We start from the raw sequence: 22305 nt of genomic DNA, 5'->3' as shown, positions 1-22305 counted from the left end.
AATACAGGTATAGCTTGCGCTCATTGAAAGTTTAACTTGGAAATTAAATTGAGAATGCCACAATTTTCCACGACCCCCTCATTTTCTCCAAATAACAGATCGCAGAGACGGGAGTTGTGGGGATTTTGCCCAGTTAATCAGTGTTAGTCCCCATCCGAGGACGATGGGAAACTCTCGCCCTCGCTCAGATTCTGTGTCTAGCAAGCTCACCGTCCCTACACAGCCAACTCCATTCAGTACATAACAGATAAACGACTGTTACAACAGGCCAGCTTTCTGCAGACACGGCATTATTCCACCTCAGTGAGAAACCTCATCAGTAAATTTATAACCAGCGAATACCTCTTTGGTCAGATCATACTTCTGTCACAATTGCAGGGCTGAAGCGAGGCCAGCTATGTGTCCACATTGTCCCACATTCTAATGCGAGAGCACAGATGCTCTCTCAGTACCAGCCAGTCGCAGGTGGGTAGCAATTTTGCCCAAGTCACAAGGTTCCGGGACTCTGGTTCCACACCAGAGACACGAGCGCCATCATCCAGAATGACTGGACAGCCACAGTACAGACACATTCACATCAGCCAGCCCCAGGTTCAATCCCAATTTTACCGAGGTGCTTGTTCCCAGTGCAGGAATTGGGCCACTCGTGGGACATGGGAAGGGGAGTTTGGGAAGGGGAGTTAGTCCAATTTCTTCCCTCTTGAAACTGGAGACCCAAACGGCAATCATATACCCACGTGGCCACGAGCAGCGATTGCTCAGTTTCATCCTCTCTCTCGTGAATGTGTAACAATTCTGTGGCCTAGCCTCCCACGGAAAGATTTTCCCCCCCCCCGAAGAGGAGGAGCTCAAGTTCAGGCCAACTGGAGACACCCACCCATATTTGCCAATGCTGGAACAGTACCACTGCACAAAACTCCCTTTCCGAACAGCAGTGGGGTGCACCTGCACCACGTGGACTGCGGGAGTTCAAGGCGACAGCTCACCAGCACCCCATCGAGGGCAATAAATGCTGATCTAGCCAATGAAATCCCATGAAAGCATTAAAAATGACTGTTACCGTGACTTTGTTGGCTAGATATGTCCATTACCAGCAGATGCGTGACAATCCTTCTCTGGTATTTTCTAGGCAGGCTTTTGTGTGGGTATCCAAATGTGTCAAACCAGCACCAAGCTTCCACTGTCCTTTTCACACAAGGGGGACTCCAAGCTAGCTGTTGTACCAGTCCAGATCCTCAGTTCAAACACACAACAGCTGCACCTCAGAATGAGAGAAACCTAACAGCACAGGAGGAGGCTATTCAGCCCATTGTCCCATGCCAGCTCTCGGAAAGTCCCGCTTTCCAGACTCGTATCTTTAAAAAATCATCTGGTTCCGTCTAAAATCTCATCTTCCAGTCTCATACTTCGATTTTGATGCCCGTCTCACTGTCTACAAAGCCCTCATCAACCCCACTCCAAAAGAGGAGTGTTTGTTGTAGGTACACCCACAGTGCTGTTAGGAAAGGGAGCTTGGTGCAGCAGCGCTGCTTTGGAATTGGGAAATATGGGCCCCCAATTGTCTGCAGCAAGCTCCCAAAAGTGACAAAGTTCAATTGCCCCAGCAAAAACTAAAAAGCTGTAATGGCGGACACGGAAGTGACAAAACCAGGGGCTGAATCTCCAACCGGTCACCAGAGCCTCTCGCCACCAATTCCATTCCCCCGGGTCGTGTCTCCTGGTTTCAAGATCACAAAAGAACCGAGGCTTCAAATACAGGATACACCCTAAAGCCATTGAAACCGCGGGTTACTGTCCAAATATTCAACGGCTGCCATGGAGGATACAGATTAGATTGCACACTCTGACTGGCATTCAGCACCTCAAAGGCCACAAAATTATCCCACCTTCTATTCGGGGCACTTGTAGGTCACTGCATCATTCCATCTCATAGGGAAGGCCATTCGGCCCCTCGAGCCTGCTCCACCTTTCAATAAGATCATGGCTGCACCTCTGTCTTAAATCAGACCTCCCTTATTCTGAAACTGTGCCCCCAAGTTCGAGGTTCCATCCACTCATCAAACCTCCCCCGCCCCTTTGGGAACTTACAGATTTAAAAAAAAATCACTTCATTCTTTTAAACTCCAATGAGTTTAGCAACAACTTGTATTTCATATGGTAAAACTTCGAACGGTGCTCTATAGGTGTGTAAACAGACAAAACTGAACCACAGAGATATCTGGACTGGCAACTAAAGGTTTGGTCACAGGAATACTTTGCAAGAAGCATCTTTGGAGCCCTGGCACGAGGGGAAGAGTTTAGGGAGGGAATGCCAGAGCTCATGCCTGAGTAGCTGAATGCTTAGTTACTAACTGATGGAGCGATTAAAATCAGGGATGCCTCATGGCAGTTGGCCACGCTACTAAACTGACTCATGGCAACCGCTCGTGTCCTTACTTAGGCCACACTTGGAATATAGTGTTCAATTCTAGTCGCCACACTACCAGAAGGATGTGGAGGCTTTGGAGAGGGCACAGAAGCGGTTTACCAGGATGTTGCCTGGTATGGAGGACATTAGCTAGGAGGAAAGGTTGGATAACCGCGGTTTGTTTCACTGGAACGACAGAGGTCGAGGAGCGAACCGATAGAAGTCTACAAAATTATGAGGGGCGTGGACAGAGTGGATAGTCAAGTGACTTTTTCCCAGGGTGTAAGAGTCAATTACTAGAGGACACAGGTTTAAGTTGCGAGGGGCAAAGTTCAGAGGAGATGTACGAGGCAAGTTTTTTTATACAGAGGGTAGTGGGTGCCTGGAACTCGCTGCCGGAGGTGGTGGTTGAAGCAGCTACGATAGTGACATTTAAAGGGCGCCTTGACAAATACATGAATAGGATGGGAATAGAGGGATACGGATCCCGAAGTGTAGAAGGTTTTAGGTTAGACGGGCAGCACGGTCGGCACAGGCTTGGAGGGCCGAAGGGCCTGCTCCTGTGCTGTACTTTTCTTTGTTCTTTGTTCATGGGCCAGAATTGGAGGAGGGGAGATATCGGGGAGGGCGCAGAGGAGGCTATAGAGATGGACGAGATGATGAGGACATGCCTGGGATTGGAACTACAAGACCTAACATGCCCTGCTCCTCCTTCCAGCAGCACGGGAGTAATTTACAGTAATCACTTAAAGCTCTTAGAAAAAGATGAAATAAAAAGTTCCTTTAATGCCCAGGTTTCAGAGATCAATTACCCCAGGAATCTCTTCGGAGAATGAAGCTTTACATTTCACATGCAGTATCTCAGCAAAGCGCAGCTAACAGACCAGAAACATAAAGCTTCTCCTCGCAAAGCTGACCAACCACAATTGGTGAAGCTTTGCAAAGATTTCCTCACGCCTGTACTTTGCCATGCTGCTCCACTCAACCCCCCCCCCCCCCGACCCCACTAGCTACAGGTCCAGCAGTAAGATTGCACTGGAAGAGGAGGGGGGTGCACATTTTCAACAGCCCAGGTCACCTGTGACTGCCACTGACTAGCTCTCACATGGATGTGACACAGAGGTAATTTTACCAGGCAGGCTGTGAATGCCAGGATCTGTGACAAGTCCTAATTAGGGATTGCTCACTTGACACCACTCAGCTGACGCCCTTTTGCAGACTTCACGGTCATTTTAAGTGTGGAGTTTTCTTTAAAGCTGACAAAATAGAAGGATCGACTTTCAGTGTTCTGCTAACCCCATGCATTCCAGTAAAACGGGGGGGGCATTAACGCCAGCCCCATATACACGGATACCAATCCTGTAGAGAGTGGCTATCCTCCAACCCCCACCACAAAACTCCTGCTATTGTCACTCATGTTTACTCTGGAAATCAATGGGTCTGGGACGGCGGGATTGCAAACCATACACCTCAGCAAGTATCTGCAGCAACGTCATTCTGTGTCGTGTCAGAAAAGGTCTCGCCGCATTCCCCCCCCCCCCCTCCTCCAATTGTCCCAATAGCCAAGGGAACTGTCTAACAAGCATCGGTCCCACTTCCTGTGCACGACTGCAAACTGAACACGATGTCTGGGCAGTAAAGTTGTGCTCCATAAAACTCGAGGAGTCGGGATGGATGAGATTTCACGCACAATCCTAGAAGACAACAATACAGTCACCAAGAGGCAAGGTACAAATCCTCGTTGAGCATCAAAGGGGCTTGCGACACATCACATTCATTTTATTTGTGCACTATGTCCCTCGAATTTTCTATCTTGGGGGTCGCTGATGTCACAAGAAGCACAAACAGCTCAGCTTGAAGCATTCTACACACAAAGTGGCTTTCAAACCAGCAACTAGTCACAGTAAACCATGGCCAAGAGCACACACCACCACACACTGCTGCAGCAGAGAGCTTTACTCAGCTGGGAGGCCAGAGTTACCTCCCCCCTCCAGAAAAATCCATAAATGGGTGCAGGTTTTAACACTGGTCTCCAGTTGGGCAAAGTAGTTATTGATTCGCATTGATCTGCCATTTATGAAATGAAATGAAAAATGAAATGAAAATCGCTTATTGTCACGAGTAGGCTTCAATGAAGTTACTGTGAAAAGCCCCTAGTCGCCACATTCCGGCGTCTGTCCGGGGAGGCTGGTACGGGAATCGAACCGTGCTGCTGGCCTGCTTGGTCTGCTTTATAAGCCAGCGATTTAGCCTTGTGAGCTAAACCAGCCCCTTTATTTAGACTTTGCAGCATTTCATCTTGCCAAGGGATCACATATCGACATCCTCTCCATATTACTGAACAATTCCACCCGCCTCAGCTCATCAATGCCTTCGCTATCTCCAGAATTGACAATTCCATAGCTCTCCTTGCCGCCCTCCCATCTTGCATCTTTCAGAAGCTTGAACTCTTCCATGATCGAGGGCAGCACGGTGGTGCAGTGGTTAGCACTGCTGCCTCATATCACCGAGATCCCAGTTCGATCCCGGCTCTGGGTCACTGTCCGTGTGGAGTTTGTACATTCTCCCCGTGTCTGCTTGGGTTTCGCCCCCACAACCCAAAGATGTGCCGGGTAGGTGGATCGGCCACGCTAAACTGCCCCTTAATTGGAAAAAATGAATTGGATACTCTAAATTTTTTTTTAAAAACTCTTCCATGATTGCTGCCTGTTTCTTAACCCACACTAAGTCCTGTTCACCCATCCCTCCCTAAACGTCTCCACCTCCCTCTCCTCCTTTAGTACTCTCTAAAGCAGAGCCCTGTGATTGAACAATGTGGTCCAGAGTTAAATTGAGCTTGATAATCACTCCTGTGAAACGTTTTGGGACATTTTACGATGTTAAGGCACCATATAAATGCAGGCTTCTGCCAACTGGAACTACTTGGGCACACGCAGGCTAACAGTCAGCGTCCGTCACCCAACAGGAGAGGGGTCTGCTTCCTGATCCAGCTTCTGACATGCCAGTCCTCTCTATTTAGATGTTTTTTTTTTTAATTTTAGAGTACCCAATTAATTTTTCCAATGAAGGGGCAATTTAGCGTAGCCAATTCACCTAACCTGCACATCTTTTGGGTTGTGGGGGCGAAACCCACGCAGACCCGGGGAGAATGTGCAAACTCCACACGGACAGTGACCCAGGGCCGGGATTCGAACCCGGGTCCTCAGCGCCATAGGCAGCAATGCTAACCACTGTGTCACCGTGCTGCCCTTCTATTTAGATGTTGAACGTGCACGATGCACAGACTGCGAGATCCCAGACAAAACAGCTCCAGAAATTCAAAACAGGGCAAAGCAGAAACAGGGGAGACACAGATTTCAGGGCCCTGTCAGCCCAAAGGGCACCAGTTACTAACTCGGAGAGCCTTTCTGTGGGTGGAAAGCCAATAGATAGATAGATTACTACTGAAGGGTGAAGCGGTGGCTATCACACCCTTCATGCTTACAGCTAAACATGCAATCATTTCCAAGTTAGATTCTAATTGATGAGCAAAGTTTGTGACATGCAGGCACCGAGGGGCGTGATGGGAATGACAGATCCGTTGCAAATTGACACCTTTGTGTAAACATAGCCCCCCCGAGGGGGTGCAGCATCTTCAGTCTATCCTGCTGAGAGCCACACTGAAAACCAGATGACAAATTTGCAACCGAGTTGGATTCCTGTCCGAAATTAGACGGCATTCCACACAAATAATTTCAGGAATGCAGTTAAGATATCAGGAAAATGAGGAGGGAGAGTTTGATCTGACACACTGCAGACATTTCCGTGAGCAAGTACCATGCCTGTAAACCCCTCTTCCAGCAGGGCCAAGATGAGGCAAACGCAGTTACTCATTGTACTGGCACACACAAGATTAAAAACCTTCCGCCTGGATTCGGGTCTGCCGTGTAGCTGAAAGAGCTCAATTGGAAATAAAATTAATGCAACCAGTTTGATTCGTCCTCCTAGTTTGATAAACCTTTGGGTACAAAGAGACAGTGGGAACGCTCAGTGGGACAACAGTGTAGGGAGGTTGGATTCAACCACAGGTTTGTCAGCATTTAAGGCCAAGTCATTGGATGGAGGGCATCGAGGAGCGTTGAATGACAGCCATTCAGTTAACACTGAACATTAGACAGGTGAACAATACTATTGTTTTCTGTATACCTGATAACCTGCTTAACAATAGGAGAATTGAGGCAACTAAACCAAAAAGGACACAGAGAATCATGGGAAATAGAAGCAGGAGGCCATTCGGCCCTTCAAGCCTGCTCCGCCATTCATTATGATCATGGCTGATCATCAAGTTCAATACCTTGATCCCCCTCCCCCCATATCCCTTGATCCCCAAGAGCTATATCCAATTCCTTAGCAACCAGGAACTTGACACCACTTGGGTTTGTGGAGCTGGAAGTGAATCAACGGCAACGGTGGAGACTCCCCTTGGGAAGCACCTTTCATTTCTCCTGCTACAGGTGGCAAGTGCACCATACACCTCCGGGAAGGAACAGGAGAGATGGTAAAACTGGGGGGGGGGGGGGGGGGGGGGGACACACACACACTCACCACCCTCTGTGTAAAAAAACCTGCGCGCACATCTCCTCTAAACTTTGCCTCACGGGCCTTAAACTTATGCCCCTTCCACCCTGGGAAAGTGTGCCTGCCCATCCGCTCTATCCATATCCCTCAATCTTATAGACCTCCATTAGTTCACCCCTCAACCTCCGTCCTTCCAATGAAAACAGTCCGAGGGTATTCAACCTCTCCGCATAGCTAACATCCTCCAGACCAGACAACATCCTGGCAAATCTCCTCTGCACCATCTCCAAAGCCTCCACATCCTTCTGGTAGTGTGGCGACCAGAATTGTGCGCAATATTCCAAGTGTGGCCTTACCAAGGTTCTATACAACTGCAGCATGACTTGCCAATTTTTATACTCTAAGCCCCATCCAATGAAGACAAGCATCCTAGGGATACTATTCCCTGTCCTTATTTAACATTACCAAGCCTCCTATTTCCCCCCCCCCCCCCCCCTTTTCCCTTTCTCCCCTTACTGCTGACATTCAGTTTTTGTTAAAGAAATCGATGAACGGCTGCCAACTCCGGGAGAATCCCTGTATTGATCCTCTCAGAGCGAACTTGATTTTCTCCAGACTGAGAAATCCTACCATATTGCTGATGCACGCTCCTGATTTTGGGGGGCTCCGGACATGCCCAAAACATCTGAACATGGTTGGCCGGGCTACCCTCACACCGCCCACATCTGTCCTCCACCTCCTCAAAGAACCTACTGATCCAGGCTATCGTCATGTGGGCCCTGTGGACTACCTTGAACTGAATCAAGCTAAGTCTAGCACAGGATGAGGATGCATTTACCCTTTTCAAGGCTTTTTCCTACACTTCAGTTTCCAGCTCCCCTCCCAACTCCTCGTCCCACTTCCTCTTCACCTCTGATAGGGCCCCTTCCCACTCAAAAATTCCGGCATATGTCCAAAACCTTCCCACCTCCAACCCCGTTTTTAACAGCACTTTATCCTGTAGTCCCCTCCGGGGGGAGGTGAGGAAAGCTTGGGACCTGTCTCCGTACAAAGCCCCACACTTGAAGGTACCGAAACCTGTTCCCACCCGGCAAATCAAACTCCTCCTCTAATTTCTCCAATATCGGGAAGCGCTCCTGGATGAATAGATCCCCAAACCTCTCAACCCCTGCCCGCTGCCATACCTTCAAGCCCCCCGGGACAAACCGGTGACTGTCACAGATCAGTGACCACACTGACACACCCCGTCCAGTCTCATATGTTGCCCCCACACCCTCAGGGCTGCCATCACCACAGGACCTGTGGAGTACCGAGCCAGCGAGAACAGCAGGGGCGCCGCCAGTAAAGCCTCCAGACTTTTTCCTTTGCAGGATGCTGCCTCCACCCGCTCCCAGACCAACTCCACTCCCACTACCCTCCCTGCCAGCGTCAGTGGGAGCATGTCCTATCTACAGAAACCCCTTCTCATTTGATCCACTGCTTTGTCCAAATTTAACTCGTGAAGCTGCCCCCAATCCTTGGCCACTGGAATCCCCAGATACCCAAACTCTTCCCAACCACTTTAAAAGGTAGCTCCTTCAGCCTCCTTTCCTGCCCCCGTGCCTGAATCACAAACATCTCGTTCTTTCACACATTTAACTTATAGCCTAAAATCACCCAAATTCTCCTAATATCTCCATGATTTCGGTCATCCCCCCAACCGGGTTTGTGATATAAAGCAACAAATCGTCCGCAAAGAGAGAGACCCTGTGCTCCACACCCCACCTCTCACTATACCTCTCCAGATATTCGCTGCTCTCAGAGCCATTGCTAAGGGCTCTGTGGCCATGGCAAACAGTAATGGGGAGAGCGGGCATCTCCCTTGTCCCCCGACAAAGACTAAAGTATTCTGACTGAACTCGGTTAGTTCTTACATTTCCCACTAGAGCCTGGTACAATAGCCGGACCCACTTCACAAATCCCTGCCCAAACCAAAACCTGCCTAAAATATCCCATAGTTACTTCCACTCCACTCGGTTGAAAGTCTTCTCCACGTCCATGGCAACTACTACCTCAGCCTCGCGCCCCTCCGCTAGCATCACAATTACATTAAGAAGCCGTCTAAGGTGCCTGCCCTTTACAAATCCCGTCAGATCCTCCCCAATTATCTCCGGGACACAATCCTTTATTCGAGTGGCCAGGATCTTTGCCAATAATTTGGCATCTACATTCAAGAGGGAGATTGGCCTGTACCATCCACAGCTCTCCGGATCCGTGACTCGCTTCAGAAATTGATGCCTGTGATAATGTTTTGGGGGGGGGGGGGGGGGGGGGGAGTACTCCCAGCTCCTTGGAGTCGTTGAAAGCCTTAACCAGGAGCAGCCCCAGTAACCCAGAGAACGTCTTATAAAATTCCACTGGGAATCCATCAGGTCCCAGGGCTTTACCCGATTGCATCGCCCCCAGTCCCTCGATCACCTCCCCAAGCCCAATCGGACCCCCTGGGGCCTCCACCAGCTCCTCATTTACCTTCGGGAACTCTAGCCTCCCCAGGAATTGATTCATGCCCCCCCTCCGCCCCCCAAACCGGGGGTTCCGACTCGTAAAGCTGGCTATAAAATTCCCGGAACACTTCATTCACCGTCCCCGGGTCCGTCACCGTCTTCCCCCTCAAATCCTTTATTTTCCCAATTTCTCTTACTGCCTCCTGTTTCCTCAGATGATGTGCCAGTATCCTGCTAACTTTCTCCCCATGTTAATCTTTTTCTCTTTACATACCTACCGAATTATTCACCTTGACAAAGAATTCTACCATATTGTGGTCACTCATCCCCAAGGGTTCTATCACAACTAGATTGCCAATCAAACCTCTCATTGCACAACACCCAGTCCAAGATAGTCTTTTCCCTTGTTGGTTCCTCAGCACAATGGTCCAGAAAACCATCCCGTATACAAAAAAACCCACCCTGTATGAGGAGTGATCGGAGCAATGCAAGAGACCCCAAAGGTGACGGGCCGCCCATGATTTATTTTAATAAATCAACATTAATATTATAGTGCAACACATTAGATGAGGACACCTAGCAGTGCCTTCTCGGGCAAACCGCACCGAGAGAAATAGTAGATAAATGATGAAAACAATTGAAGTACAATGTTTCTCTCTTTGCACCCACCCACCTCCAATTCCCCACAAGGCTTCAAAGAATCTTCACTACTCACAACATTCAATTAACAATCTTTATTAGAACATAAGAACATAAGAACTAGGAGCAGGAGTAGGCCATCTGGCCCCTCGAGCCTGCTCCGCCATTCAATTAGATCATGGCTGATCTTTTGTGGACTCAGCTCCACTTTCCGGCCCGAACACCATAACCCTTAATCCCTTTATTCTTCAAAAAACTATCTATCTTTACCTTAAAAACATTTAATGAAGGAGCCTCAACTGCTTCACTGGGCAAGGAATTCCATAGATTCACAACCCTTTGGGTGAAGAAGTTCCTCCTAAACTCAGTCCTAAATCTACTTCCCCTTATTTTGAGGCTATGTCCCCTAGTTCTGCTGTCACCCGCCAGTGGAAACAACCTGCCCGCATCTATCCTATCTATTCCCTTCATAATTTTAAATGTTTCTATAAGATCCCCCCTCATCCTTCTAAATTCCAACGAGTACAGTCCCAGTCTACTCAACCTCTCCTCATAATCCAGCCCCTTCAGCTCTGGGATTAGCCTAGTGAATCTCCTCTGCACACCCTCCAGCGCCAGTACGTCCTTTCTCAAGTACGGAGACCAAAGCTGAACACAATACTCCAGGTGTGGCCGCACTAACACCTTATACAATTGCAACATAACCTCCCTAGTCTTAAACTCCATCCCTCTAGCAATGAAGGACAAAATTCCATTTGCCTTCTTAGTCACCTGTTGCACTTGTAAACCAACCTTCTGTGACTCATGCACTAGCACACCCAAGTCTCTCCGAACAGCGGCATGCTTTAATATTTTATTGTTTAAATAATAATCCCGTTTGCTGTTATTCCTACCAAAATGGATAACCTCACATTTGTCAACATTGTATTCCATCTGCCAGACCCGAGCCCATTCACTTAACCTATCCAAATCTGCAGACTTCCAGTATCCTCTGCACTTTTCGCTTTACCACTCATCTTAGTAATTGTCACAAGTAGGCTTACATTAACACTGTAATGAAGTTACTGTGAAAACCCCCTAGTCGCCACATTCCGGCGCCTGTTCGGGTACACAGAGGGAGAATTCAGAATGTCCAATTCACCTGACAGCACGTCTTTCGGGACTTGTGAGGGGGAACCGGAGCACCCGGAGGAAACCCACGCAGATACGGGGAGAACGTGCAGACTCCGCACAGTCAGTGACCCAAGCCAGAAACTGAACCTGGGTTAGTTCCCCATTCCTACTGTTCACTGATGTGATCAATGCTCTGCAAAACTTCATACTAAAATTCATTTAAAAAAAAAACCCAGTGGGAATCAAATCCAGTGGGGCTGTGTCTGGGAAGGGTCAGTACTGGAAACCAGTCGATTCGGAATGCAGACCCAGGTCTACAGTACAGGAGAATACCACAAGCAATTGTGCATTCGGAGGTCTTCAATGATACACATGCATGTAGCTCGAAATAAAGCCAGAGACACGATCAACGTCAAATTCAATGAGGAAAGGAGAAAACTAACTTTGCAATGACACTTAAACTATGGTCAATAAAACAACGCACTCAGCACAAGGCTATTAAATCGCAATCTATTCCTGACTACGGTGGCAGTCAATTTTCTGATTCTGCAGCAAATCAAACCAGGTGGTGGCCATTCAGCCCCTTAAGTCTGCTCTACTAATCAATTAGATCATCACTCCATCTACCCACCGTAGCTCCGTAACCCTCAATAAAAATTAACCTCCGTTCTGATATTTCCAATTGACTCCCAGCTCCAACAGCTTTTTGGAGGGAATTCGGGATTTCCACTGCCCTTTGTGCACGGAAGGCACTACCTGACATCACCCCATACGTCCTGGCTGCAATTTGAAGGTTTAGCCCCCATTGTCCTGGACTCCTCCTCCTCCACCAGAAAGAGAGTTTGGCTCCGCCAAATAATTTTAAGCCCCTCAATTTGATCGCCCTTCATTTTCATCACTCCAGGAAATACAGGCACAGACTATGCAACCTCTCCTCACAAGTTTAACCTTCCCAGCCCCAGCAGTCAACAACACAGCCGGTAGAATCACTCCGGAACAGCGAGATGAGCCGGAAATGAAGGTAAACTGAGGCAGCTCTACTCAGCATTCCATTAAACAAAGGTGAGAAGGGTTGAAGCAGTCATTGCGTACAGGGACAGCATGAGATTAGAGCTCCTATTACAGCTTACTATCCCACAAAGTGCATTACTGTACAAGACAACTTTTGAAAGCAATGCTCCAAGTTGTCGAGGCTTGATTACAATATAATTCAGATCATCTGAATCCTTTGCATTTTCTCTTTAGAGCGAAATAATTAATTTTTAAAAAAGGGGCAACTGACAGACACAGGAATTCAAATCTAATACAAAAGGGCAGAAACCATGCTGTTGGAATCAGTCTGTCTACACAGTGCAAGGTTCCCATGCACCCAACTGAAACGGTGAGATTTTAAACTGGGGCAAATGACTGCTTCCTTTAATCTCGTATCCCCCTCTTCTCCCTTCCCAATAACACCATTGGTTCTGCAGGCCAATCCCACAGGTGCTAGCTAACTCTGTTGCCTTGTTCAAATACCATTCCCCATGTGTGATCCTAACAGCTGCTGTCACCAAATTATTTGACAGCAGGGAGCTTCAGGCAAGCCTGGTGTCACGTTCACCAGATATCCACATCGTTCAGAAAGATGGTCCAGACGGGCGATACCAAGCAAGAACGCCTGCATCGCAGTGAAACAATGGAATCCAGCCAGATACCTGAAGGATTCTCTCAGCTTTGAGGGGGAGCTGACTGCTGCCGATTTAACCCAGAGGGAGGGGCAAATTTGAGACGGCGGATCTTCATCAGTAACCTCAGCCGGTACGGGAATTGAAGCTACTCGGCATCACAAACCAGCCGTCCAGCCAACTGAGCTAACCAACTCCACTGAAGGAATACAAGCAGAGATGGTGCAATCTGTCCTCCTAACTTATTCCCATTCAGCTCCGGTGCCATTGCAATGAATCTGCACTGCATCCCCTCCAAGGGCGACATCTCCATCCCGAGGTGCAGGGGCCCAGTAACTCCTGATGGGGTCTGCCCTGAGGTGCAGGGCCCAGCAACTCCTGATGGGGTCTGCCCCGAGGTGCAGGGGCCCAGTAAACTCCTGATGGGGTCTGCCCCGAGGTGCAGGGGCCCAGTAAACTCCTGATGGGGTCTGCCCCGAGGTGCAGGGGCCAGTAACTCCTGATGGGGTCTGCCCTGAGGTGCAGGGCCCAGTAACGCCTGATGGGGTCTGCCCTGAGGTGCAGGGGCCAGTAACGCCTGATGGGGTCTGCCCTGAGGTGCAGGGCCCAGTAACGCCTGATGGGGTCTGCCCTGAGGTGCAGGGGCCAGTAACGCCTGATGGGGTCTGCCCTGAGGTGCAGGGGCCCAGTAACTCCTGATGGGGTCCGTCCTGAGGTGCAGGGGCCAGTAACTCCTGATGGGGTCCGTCCTGAGGTGCAGGGGCCCAGTAACTCCTGATGGGGTCCGTCCTGAGGTGCAGGGGCCCAGTAACTCCTGATGGGGTCTGTCCTGAGGTGCAGGGGCCAGTAACTCCTGATGGGGTCCGTCCTGGGGTGCGGGGGCCCAGTAACTCCTGATGGGATCAGAGGAGAGTTTTATACAACTCGTCTGAATAGAGACTGTCACTGCAGCCAGAACGAGGGGAATAGAGACCGTCAGCGCAGCCAGAACCAGGGGAATAGAGACTGTCACCGCAGCCATAACCAGAATAGAGACTGTCACCGCAGCCAGAACCAGGAGAATAGAGACTGTCACCGCAGCCAGAACCAGGAGAATAGAGACTGTCACCGCAGCCATAACCAGGGGAATAGAGACCGTCACCGCAGCCATAACCAGAATAGAGACTGTCACCGCAGCCATAACCAGGGTCAGCAGAACTTTTTTCATTCACTTCATTTTAGGGCTCAGAACTTGTCCGTCCCAGCGTATTTTGCTGTTACTCGGAGATAATCAAGTATTCAGACAGGCTCAGAAACCGGCGCGACGGAGTGCTAGACAGCGGCAGGGCAATAACTCACTTAGCCAATGAGATCAAAACGGAAGGCACTGCCAAGGACATAATGAGTCATTTTGGGCTCTGTAGCAAATGAGTTTGTCAATGTTTGGGACCAGTGGCTCACCTCTCACGGTTCGGAGATTATACACCCATTGTTAAAAAGCTGCCGGGAAGTCAAGACCCATGTCTAGTACAGGGTAATGAGTCACTGATTCTCAATGGGGTAGGCTGATCATTTACAGCCATCTCAGGTGCCGTGTGACGTGTGTGCGTGGGTTTCCTCCGGGTGCTCCGGTTTCCTCCCACAGTCCAAAGATGTGCAGGTTAGGTGGATTGGCCATGCTAAATTGCCCGTAGTGTCTTAAAAAGTAAGGTTAAGGGAGGGGGGGATTACGGGTATAGGGTGGATACGTGGGTTTGAGTAGGGTGATCATGGCTCAGCACAACATCGAGGGCCGAAGGGCCTGTTCTGTTCTATGTTCTATGTACACAAGATGTTCATTACAAATACAAAAGGAAGCATTTCCAAAAGGTCTCCAAACACCAAAATCAGATTTTTCCCGGTTACAATTATGCCCAAACTTGCTGAGCGTGAAACCAAATTAGTCAACATCCTTGCAATTAAATGTATTAAATAGAAGGCACTGTTGCACAGTAGTAAGCACTGTTGTTTCACAGCTCCATGGTCCCAGCTTCGATTCCCGGCTTGGGTCACTGTCTGTGTGGAGTCTGCAGGCTCTCTCCGTGTCTGCGTGGGTTTCCTCTGGGTGCTCCGGTTTCCTCCCACAAGTGGCAAAAGACGTGCTGGTTGGATGAATTGGACATTCTGAATTCTCCCTCGGTGTATCTGAACAGGCGCCAGAACGTGGCGACTAGGGGCTGTTCACAGTAACTTCATTGCAGTATTAATGTAAGCTTACTGGTGACAATAAAAAATTATAAAAAATGCACTTCTTACATACATGAGATGCTAATCCACTGTCTGCTCTCTCAAGGCAAGTGTAAATCATAGAATTTACAGTGCAGAAGGAGGCCATTTGGCCCATCGAATCCGCACCGGCCTTTGGACAGAGCACTCTACCCAAGCCCACACCCCATTCCCGTAACCCCATCTAACCTTCTTGGACACCAAGGTCAATTTAGCCAAGTCCACCTAACCGGCACATCTTTGGACTGTGGGAGGAAACCGGAGCACCCGGAGGAAACCCATGCACACACGGGGAGAACGTGCAGACTCCGCACAGACAGTGACCCAAGCCGGGAATCAAACTGGGACCCTGGAGCTGTGAAGCAACTGTGCTAACCACCATGCTAAAACAGCCAACGGTACTACTTCTGAAAGAGTGGGATGTTCTGCATAACTTTGATCTCTCAAGCAATTAACTTAGTGCCATTAGCATAATAAAATGCTCACTGCATCATCAACACCGAACCACATCAAGGAGATATCCAGGCCGGTGACCAAAAGCTTGGTTTTAAATCCTACCTTAAAAAGGACAGAGGTGGAGAGGCTCAGGGAGGGAATTCTAGACTACAGGGCCCATGCTAGGGAGGTCATGTGGAGCTCCAGGTCTCACTTCAGGAGTTAATGGCCATGGAAGGTGCGTTCAGAACAAAGCCTGTATCAGCCTGTAAATCCATCCGATAGGGCCGATGATGGGCGGTAAGAGCGGAGGTTTCCTGGTCAGCCATACTGCGGAAGGCAATGGCAAATCACCGCAGCGCTTTGCGGTGTATGACCATGGACCAATCTAATGAAAGCCCATGGCCACCTTCCTCAAGGATGGTATTTGTGGCAGGCCAGGCAGTGGAAAGCACAGACACCAAGTAATTATAATCGCTTATTGTCACAAGTAGGCATCAATAAAGTTACTGTGAAAAGCCCCTAGTCACCACATTCCGGCACCTGTTCGGGGAGGCTGGTACGGGAATTGAACCCTCGCTGCTGGCCTTGTTCTGCATTACAAGCCAGCTGTCTTAGCCCACTGTGCTAAACCAGCACCCAAGTAAATCCAGAGATGCACAAGAGATCAGAGTTGGAGGAGCACAGAGACAACGTAGGACAGGGCAATGGAGGCACAATGCCAAGGGAACAGAAAAGGAGGGGAATTTTAAAATTGGGGTATTGCCAAGGGAGGTTAATGGATGCACTGAACAGGGTGAGAGTTAGTGACAGGCAGCACAGTTTTGGATGAGGTCAAGTTCAGGTAGGATGAAGAAAGGGGAGGGAGGCCAGGACGAGGTGGTGCTGAAATGTCGTCTGCAAACTGGCAACTGCGTTTCGTACACTACGACGAAGTCAAAAAGTACTTAATTGGCAACTACTTGGGACACCCAGAGGTAGTAAACGGCACTATAGAAATGCAATTATTATAGCAGAAATGCAAGGGGCTGCACGGTGGTGCAGTGGTTAGCACTGCTGCCTCACAGCGCCGAGGTCCCAGGTTCGATCCCGGCTCTGGGTCACTGTCCGTGTGGAGTTTGCACATTCTCCCCGTGCCTGCGTGGGTTTCGCCCCCACAAGCCAAAGATGTGCAGAGTAGGTGGATTGGCCACACTAAATCGCCCCTTAATTGGAAAAAATGAATTGGGTACACTAAATTTATATATTTTTTAAAATAACAGAAATGCAAGGCTTTCTTCTAATGCCAGCATTCAATTTGCAGCTGGTTGATTGGAATGTAGCAATAGATTTGCTGAGCAGCGGTACATTTCCCATTGAGCTTGGAGACGTCAAACAACAGAATAGGTTATAAAATCACCCTGGCCTGATGTTATCAAGGCACAATGTGAAGCTAGAGCGAGAGGGTGAAAAGTGTGTGTGTGTGGGGGGGGGGGGGGGGGAAATCACATTTTGTACAGAACGTAACTCATTGCCTCCTCAGCCATCTGCAATTCAGCTTAACCACAGTTGGTTAGTTCGGGTACTGCGCGAATAATTAACGTGTAACTCACCCAGTTACAGAGAATATGCTAATCGGGACAGTCCCAGACTAAAATCAGTGCCGGGGTGGCCCCGAGTCATCAGTCAAACCTTGTACAACAAGAGGATACCACTTTGTGGAAGGTACCATCAAAAGGAAGAGCAGCATTTGGGACCCGACAGCCTCCTTTCGTACGCTGCCTGGGTACAAGGCTGTCGGAGGGCGACTGATCATTCTGTGTACGCCGCTCTACAATGTCTGTGAAAGGGAGCAGGACAGCGCATTGCCATGGTTACAGACAGGACGTTATGGCAGATGGAAAATAGGGGAAGAATTTAAACGCTTTGGACGTCCCTTTATGTCCCAACGTGCGGAGATTTATAATTGACATCTACATGCTTCACAAAGTCTTTTGCACGCGAGTCAAAAGTTAATTGCGACAGAAAGACGATGGAGAGTTTCACTGATTTTCTTCCTGCTCTCTTGTCCTCATTACAGCCTGGTTTATTTTACATGGCATGATTAGCACACATTTAGCACCTCCGAAAGCCTGATGTGATGGGAGTAACGTGGCTCCCTACCACAACCATTCAAATTTCAGCTCCCCATCACCAACACCACCGCCTCTCCCTGGATTACCAGCCCTCTAGCTTCTCAGAAACCCAGGCCATCTTGCACTCACTCACACACACACTCTCTCTCTCTCTCTCTCTCTCCGCTCCACTTCTACTTAAACAAATCAGATCAGAGTACCACAGTCCCTGTCCACCAACCAATTCTATTCAGAAAGGGATGCTGGTCATCAAACGAGTCAGGTTGTCAGATGGGGTTATAGCCAATTCTTGGGAAGCACTCCCCCATCTTAAATAGTTCTCATCCGCCCCTACTCACTTAGAGACACAACCTGCCTTGAGGTGTTTCACAGGAACAGAATCAGACACGTTAACAGTCACTACACAGGTGAGCAAATGCTGGTTCAGAGGTAGGTGTTAAGCAGCATTTGTTTTTTTTAAAGAGAGAGAGCTCACGTGAGAGAAGGGTGGGGGGGGGGGGGGAAGATTAGTAATAATCTTTATTGTCACAAGTAGTTTTACATTGCAATGAAGTTACTGTGAGAAGCCCCTAGTCGCCACACTCCGGTGCCTGTTCGGGTACACAGAGGGAGAATTACCTAACAAGCACGTCTTTCGGGACTGTGGGAGGAAACTGGAGCACCGGGAGGAAACCCACGCAGACATGGGGAGAACGTGCAGACAGCAACCCAGTCGGGAATCGAGCCTTTGTCCCTGGCGCCGTGAAGCCACAGTGCTAACCACTGTGTTACCGAGGTAGAGATAGGGCAGCACGGTAGCATTGTGGATAGCACAAATGCTTTACAGCTCCAGGATCCCAGATTCAATTCCGGCTTGGGTCACTGTCTGTGTGGAGTTTGCACATCCTCCCCAGTGTCTGCGTGGGTTTCCTCCGGGTGATCCGGTTTCCTCCCAGAGTCCAAAGATGTGCGGGTTAGGTGGATTGGCCTTGATAAATTGCCTGTAGTGTTCAAAATTGACCTTGGTGTTGGGTGGGGTTGCTGGGTTATGGGGATAGGGTGGAGGTGTTGACCTTGGGTAGGGTGCTCTTTACAAGAGCCGGTGCAGACTCGATAGGCCGAATGGCCTCCTTCTGCACTGTAAATTCTATGAAACCAAGATATTAAAAGATCGATATAGTGAAGAGTCATCGGAAGGAAGCACGGGCTTGTCACCTAGAAATCGGAACCAAACTAGTGAAACGTATAACGGAAAATAATCCACACTAAACAGATTGAGAATGCAAAATGCATTACTCCAGCTATCATGCAATTGGGACATTCAAACAGGGTATTCATATAGCAAGGGAGAGCAAGAGTGAGAGAGAGAGAGTGTGTGTGTGTGTGTCAGGGATAAAAAGATGAAGCTACCATGGTGAACAAACCTGCAGCATGGACCGAATAAAGTGGAGGCAGTGAATGGCACACTCCTCTTCAGAGTCCATTCTGTTCAACGCAACTACATTGGACCCATTTTGGAGAGTTAAGACAAAATATTCATTCGGACCACCTGCACCCTCAAATTCAGTGTTTCAGAGGTCAAGACTCCCCACGATTCACATCTTACTCACATAAGGAACGGGAAATGAAGGGGCAGACAAGTGACCGAGCATGGCCATTCTACAGTAGTGCACATCGCCCAAAATCAAACATGCCCAAAAAGCATTTGCTGCCAAAGAATATTAAAGGTCATGTAAACCAAGGCACGCAGCAGAGGTTAGGATGCAGATCACCCATGAGCTGACCGAGAGGCAGAAAGGCCTCGATGGGCTGAATGGCCTCCTCCTGTTCCTTTTGCCACAGTGATGAGTAGCAAGGAAGGTTTCGCTGGTCAAATCACCAACAGTTCCGTGCGATACCCCATTTACTCTCTGGGCTGCAGCCCAAATGGAGACACTCGCCTTTGCAAACCACAAGAGCAATTAATTCACAAGGACATTGATGGCAACTTGCAATTGGGCAGAGAGGAGCTTCCACAATTCCTCCTTTCAAAGCTATATTCCCTGAAAATACAGGATAAGGGACAGCCAGCAGTATCGGGGCTGTAATTCAATCAAGGAGGTCAGATATCAAACCACGAGACCTCAGTTCAAACAGTTTCCTCCACGCTATCCAAAAACGCCTACACCCAGATTAGATTTCACTCATGTTACTTATTTACAACTCCTTTTCGAATATCTCCTCTTCCCCCCCCCCCCCCCCCCCATCTCTTCAATACTGACTGCAAAGCGAAGGTTGGCACAGACCTGCTTTCGGAAAACAAAAGACATTTTTTGCAGTTGGGGATAGGCGAAAGGAAACTTTCGAAAGCTACAAAAATCTGCTCAAACTCTCTTCACAATTCACCCACATGCTTTACGCTCGGGAACAAAAGGTAATCTCCAGTGTAACACCCCGCCGCTATCACACAGGGGCGATCGCTTTCTCATCGGCGAAGCAATAACTCAAAAACAAATGAAAAATAAGATGCAAAACTGCACTCCGGTGGATGGAGTCTGGCACAATGTATCCTCTTGAAGCTGGTAAATCACATTCCATTTCCCTTTCACACGCACCAGCTTTACAAATGTCAATGCAGCGGGTTATTAAATCAGATTAGAGAGACGCACACAGTTCCCGCCACAAAACCCTTAACCCTTTCATCAGCCCAGCCCTAGTTATAGCTTCAAAGTGGACTCGAGATTCCAGTGAGGCTCGACTACAAATCGAAAGGGGGGGGAGGTGGGATAAAGACTTCACAATGGTTGGAACTGTACTACGCCGAGCTCCTCAATCATTTATGTCGGCTAAAACATTCAGGGCCATTTACAGGCAGTTATGTTTCAGAAACAGCCGGGCACGCATTGCTTCCTCGCAATATCAGTTATTCGTCAACAATGGTTTGTAAAAATAATTGAACCAAGCAGCTTCCTGCAGGCAACACAACACAGGGTTTGTTCAAATCTCAGCAGCAACTCTCTGCTGCAGCAATAACACCACATGCTCTATATTTAGGAAACAGTGTGTAAAAGTACATGTGGACACCCCCTCTCATAAGAACATAAGGACTAGGAGCAGGAGTCGGCCATCTGGCCCCTCGAGCCTGCTCCGCCATTCAATGAGATCATGGCTGATCTTTTGTGGGCTCAGCTCCACTTTCCGGCCCTAACACCATAACCCTTAATCCCTTTATTCTTCAGAAAACTATCTTTATCTTAAAAACATTTAATGAAGGAGCCTCAACTGCTTCACTGAGCAAGGAATTCCATAGATTCACAACCCTTTGGGTGAAGAAGTTCCTCCTAAACTCAGTCCTAAATCTACTTCCCCTTATTTTGAGGCTATGTCCCCTAGCTCTGCTTTCACCCGCCAGTGGAAACAACCTGCCCGCATCTATCCTATCTATTCCCTTCATAATTTTATGTTTCTAGAAGATCCCCCCTCATCCTTCTAAATTCCAACGAGTACAGTCCCAGTCTACTTAATCTCTCCTCCGAATCCAACCCCCTCAACTCTGGGATTAACCTAGTGAATCTCCTCTGCACACCCTCCAGCGCCAGTACGTCCTTTCTCAGGTAAGGAGACCAAAACTGAACACAATATTCCAGGTGTGGCCTCACTAACATCTTATACAATTGCAGCATAACCTCCCTAGTCTTAAACTCCATCCCTGAAGGACAAAACGCCATTTGCCTTCTTAATCACCTGTTGCACTTGTAAACCAACTTTTTGCGACTCATGCACTAGGACACCCAGCAGCACAGCAGCATGTTTTAACGTTTTATCATTTAAATAATAATCCCTTTTGATGTTATTCCAACCAAAATGGATAACCTCACATTTGTGGCGTAAGGCACCAAATTGGTTTCTGAAAAGCTCCAGTGGGCCTCAAACACAAGACGACTAAAGACAGCATCACTCCACTCGCTGCATGTCACCAAGTTTTGGGAGTAATGTATGGAATAAAATGTTCCCATTGATGGTATTCTCTGGCCCGACTACAAATCCACACTTTTCACTTTCTATATAGAACCTTGGTACAGCCACACTTGGAATATTGCGCACATTTCTGGTCGCCACACTACCAGAAGGACGTGGAGGCTTGGGAGAGGGTGCAGAGGAGGTTTACCAGGATGTTGCCTGGACTGGAAGGTGTTAGCTATGCGGAGAGGCTGAATAGACTCGGACTGTTTTCATTAGAGAGATGGAGGTTGAAGGGCGACCTGATAAGAGGTCTACAGGATTATGAGGGGCATGGATAGAGTGGATGGACAGGCACTCTTTCCCAGGGTGGAGGGAGACAGTCACTTGGGGGCTCAGGTTTAAGGTCCGTGGAGCAAAGTATAGATGTGCGAGGCAGGTTTTTTAAAAAAAATACAGAGGGTGGCGAGTGCCTGGAAACATTGCCAGGGGGGGTTGTGGATGATACATTAATGGCATTGAAAGGCACCTTGGCAAACGTATGGATAGGATGGGTATAGAGGGATACAGCACAAGGGTTTTGGCAAAGGTTGCTATCATGACCGGTACAGGCTGGGAGGGCCGAAGGGCCTGCTCCTGTGCTGTATTGTTCTTTGTTCTCAGACAATAAAGGCTGCACCTTGTCCGAGACTCAAAGGGGAGCTGTTGAGATGAGATGTGCTGCATCCTTG

At 48.7% G+C, this 22305-nt stretch overlaps 1 protein-coding gene across 4 annotated transcripts in view; it reads right to left on the bottom strand.

Moving 5' to 3' along the window:
• Positions 1–19959, bottom strand: part of LOC119958354 (fragile X mental retardation syndrome-related protein 1-like) — a 69548-nt gene extending 49589 nt beyond the window's left edge. For all 4 annotated transcript variants that reach the window (XM_038786803.1, XM_038786805.1, XM_038786806.1 and 1 more), the window contains exon 1: positions 19921–19959. In XM_038786803.1, the coding sequence (XP_038642731.1) occupies positions 19921–19944 (24 nt within the window). In that variant the 5' untranslated portion in view covers positions 19945–19959. The remainder of the gene's footprint in view (positions 1–19920) is intronic.
• Between the last annotated feature and the right edge of the window lie 2346 nt (positions 19960–22305).

This window comes from Scyliorhinus canicula, chromosome 29, assembly GCF_902713615.1.
Source record: "Scyliorhinus canicula chromosome 29, sScyCan1.1, whole genome shotgun sequence".
Taxonomy (NCBI): domain Eukaryota; kingdom Metazoa; phylum Chordata; class Chondrichthyes; order Carcharhiniformes; family Scyliorhinidae; genus Scyliorhinus; species Scyliorhinus canicula.
Note: the sequence above shows the minus strand (reverse complement) of the source record. Positions and strands in the feature narration are given on the sequence as shown.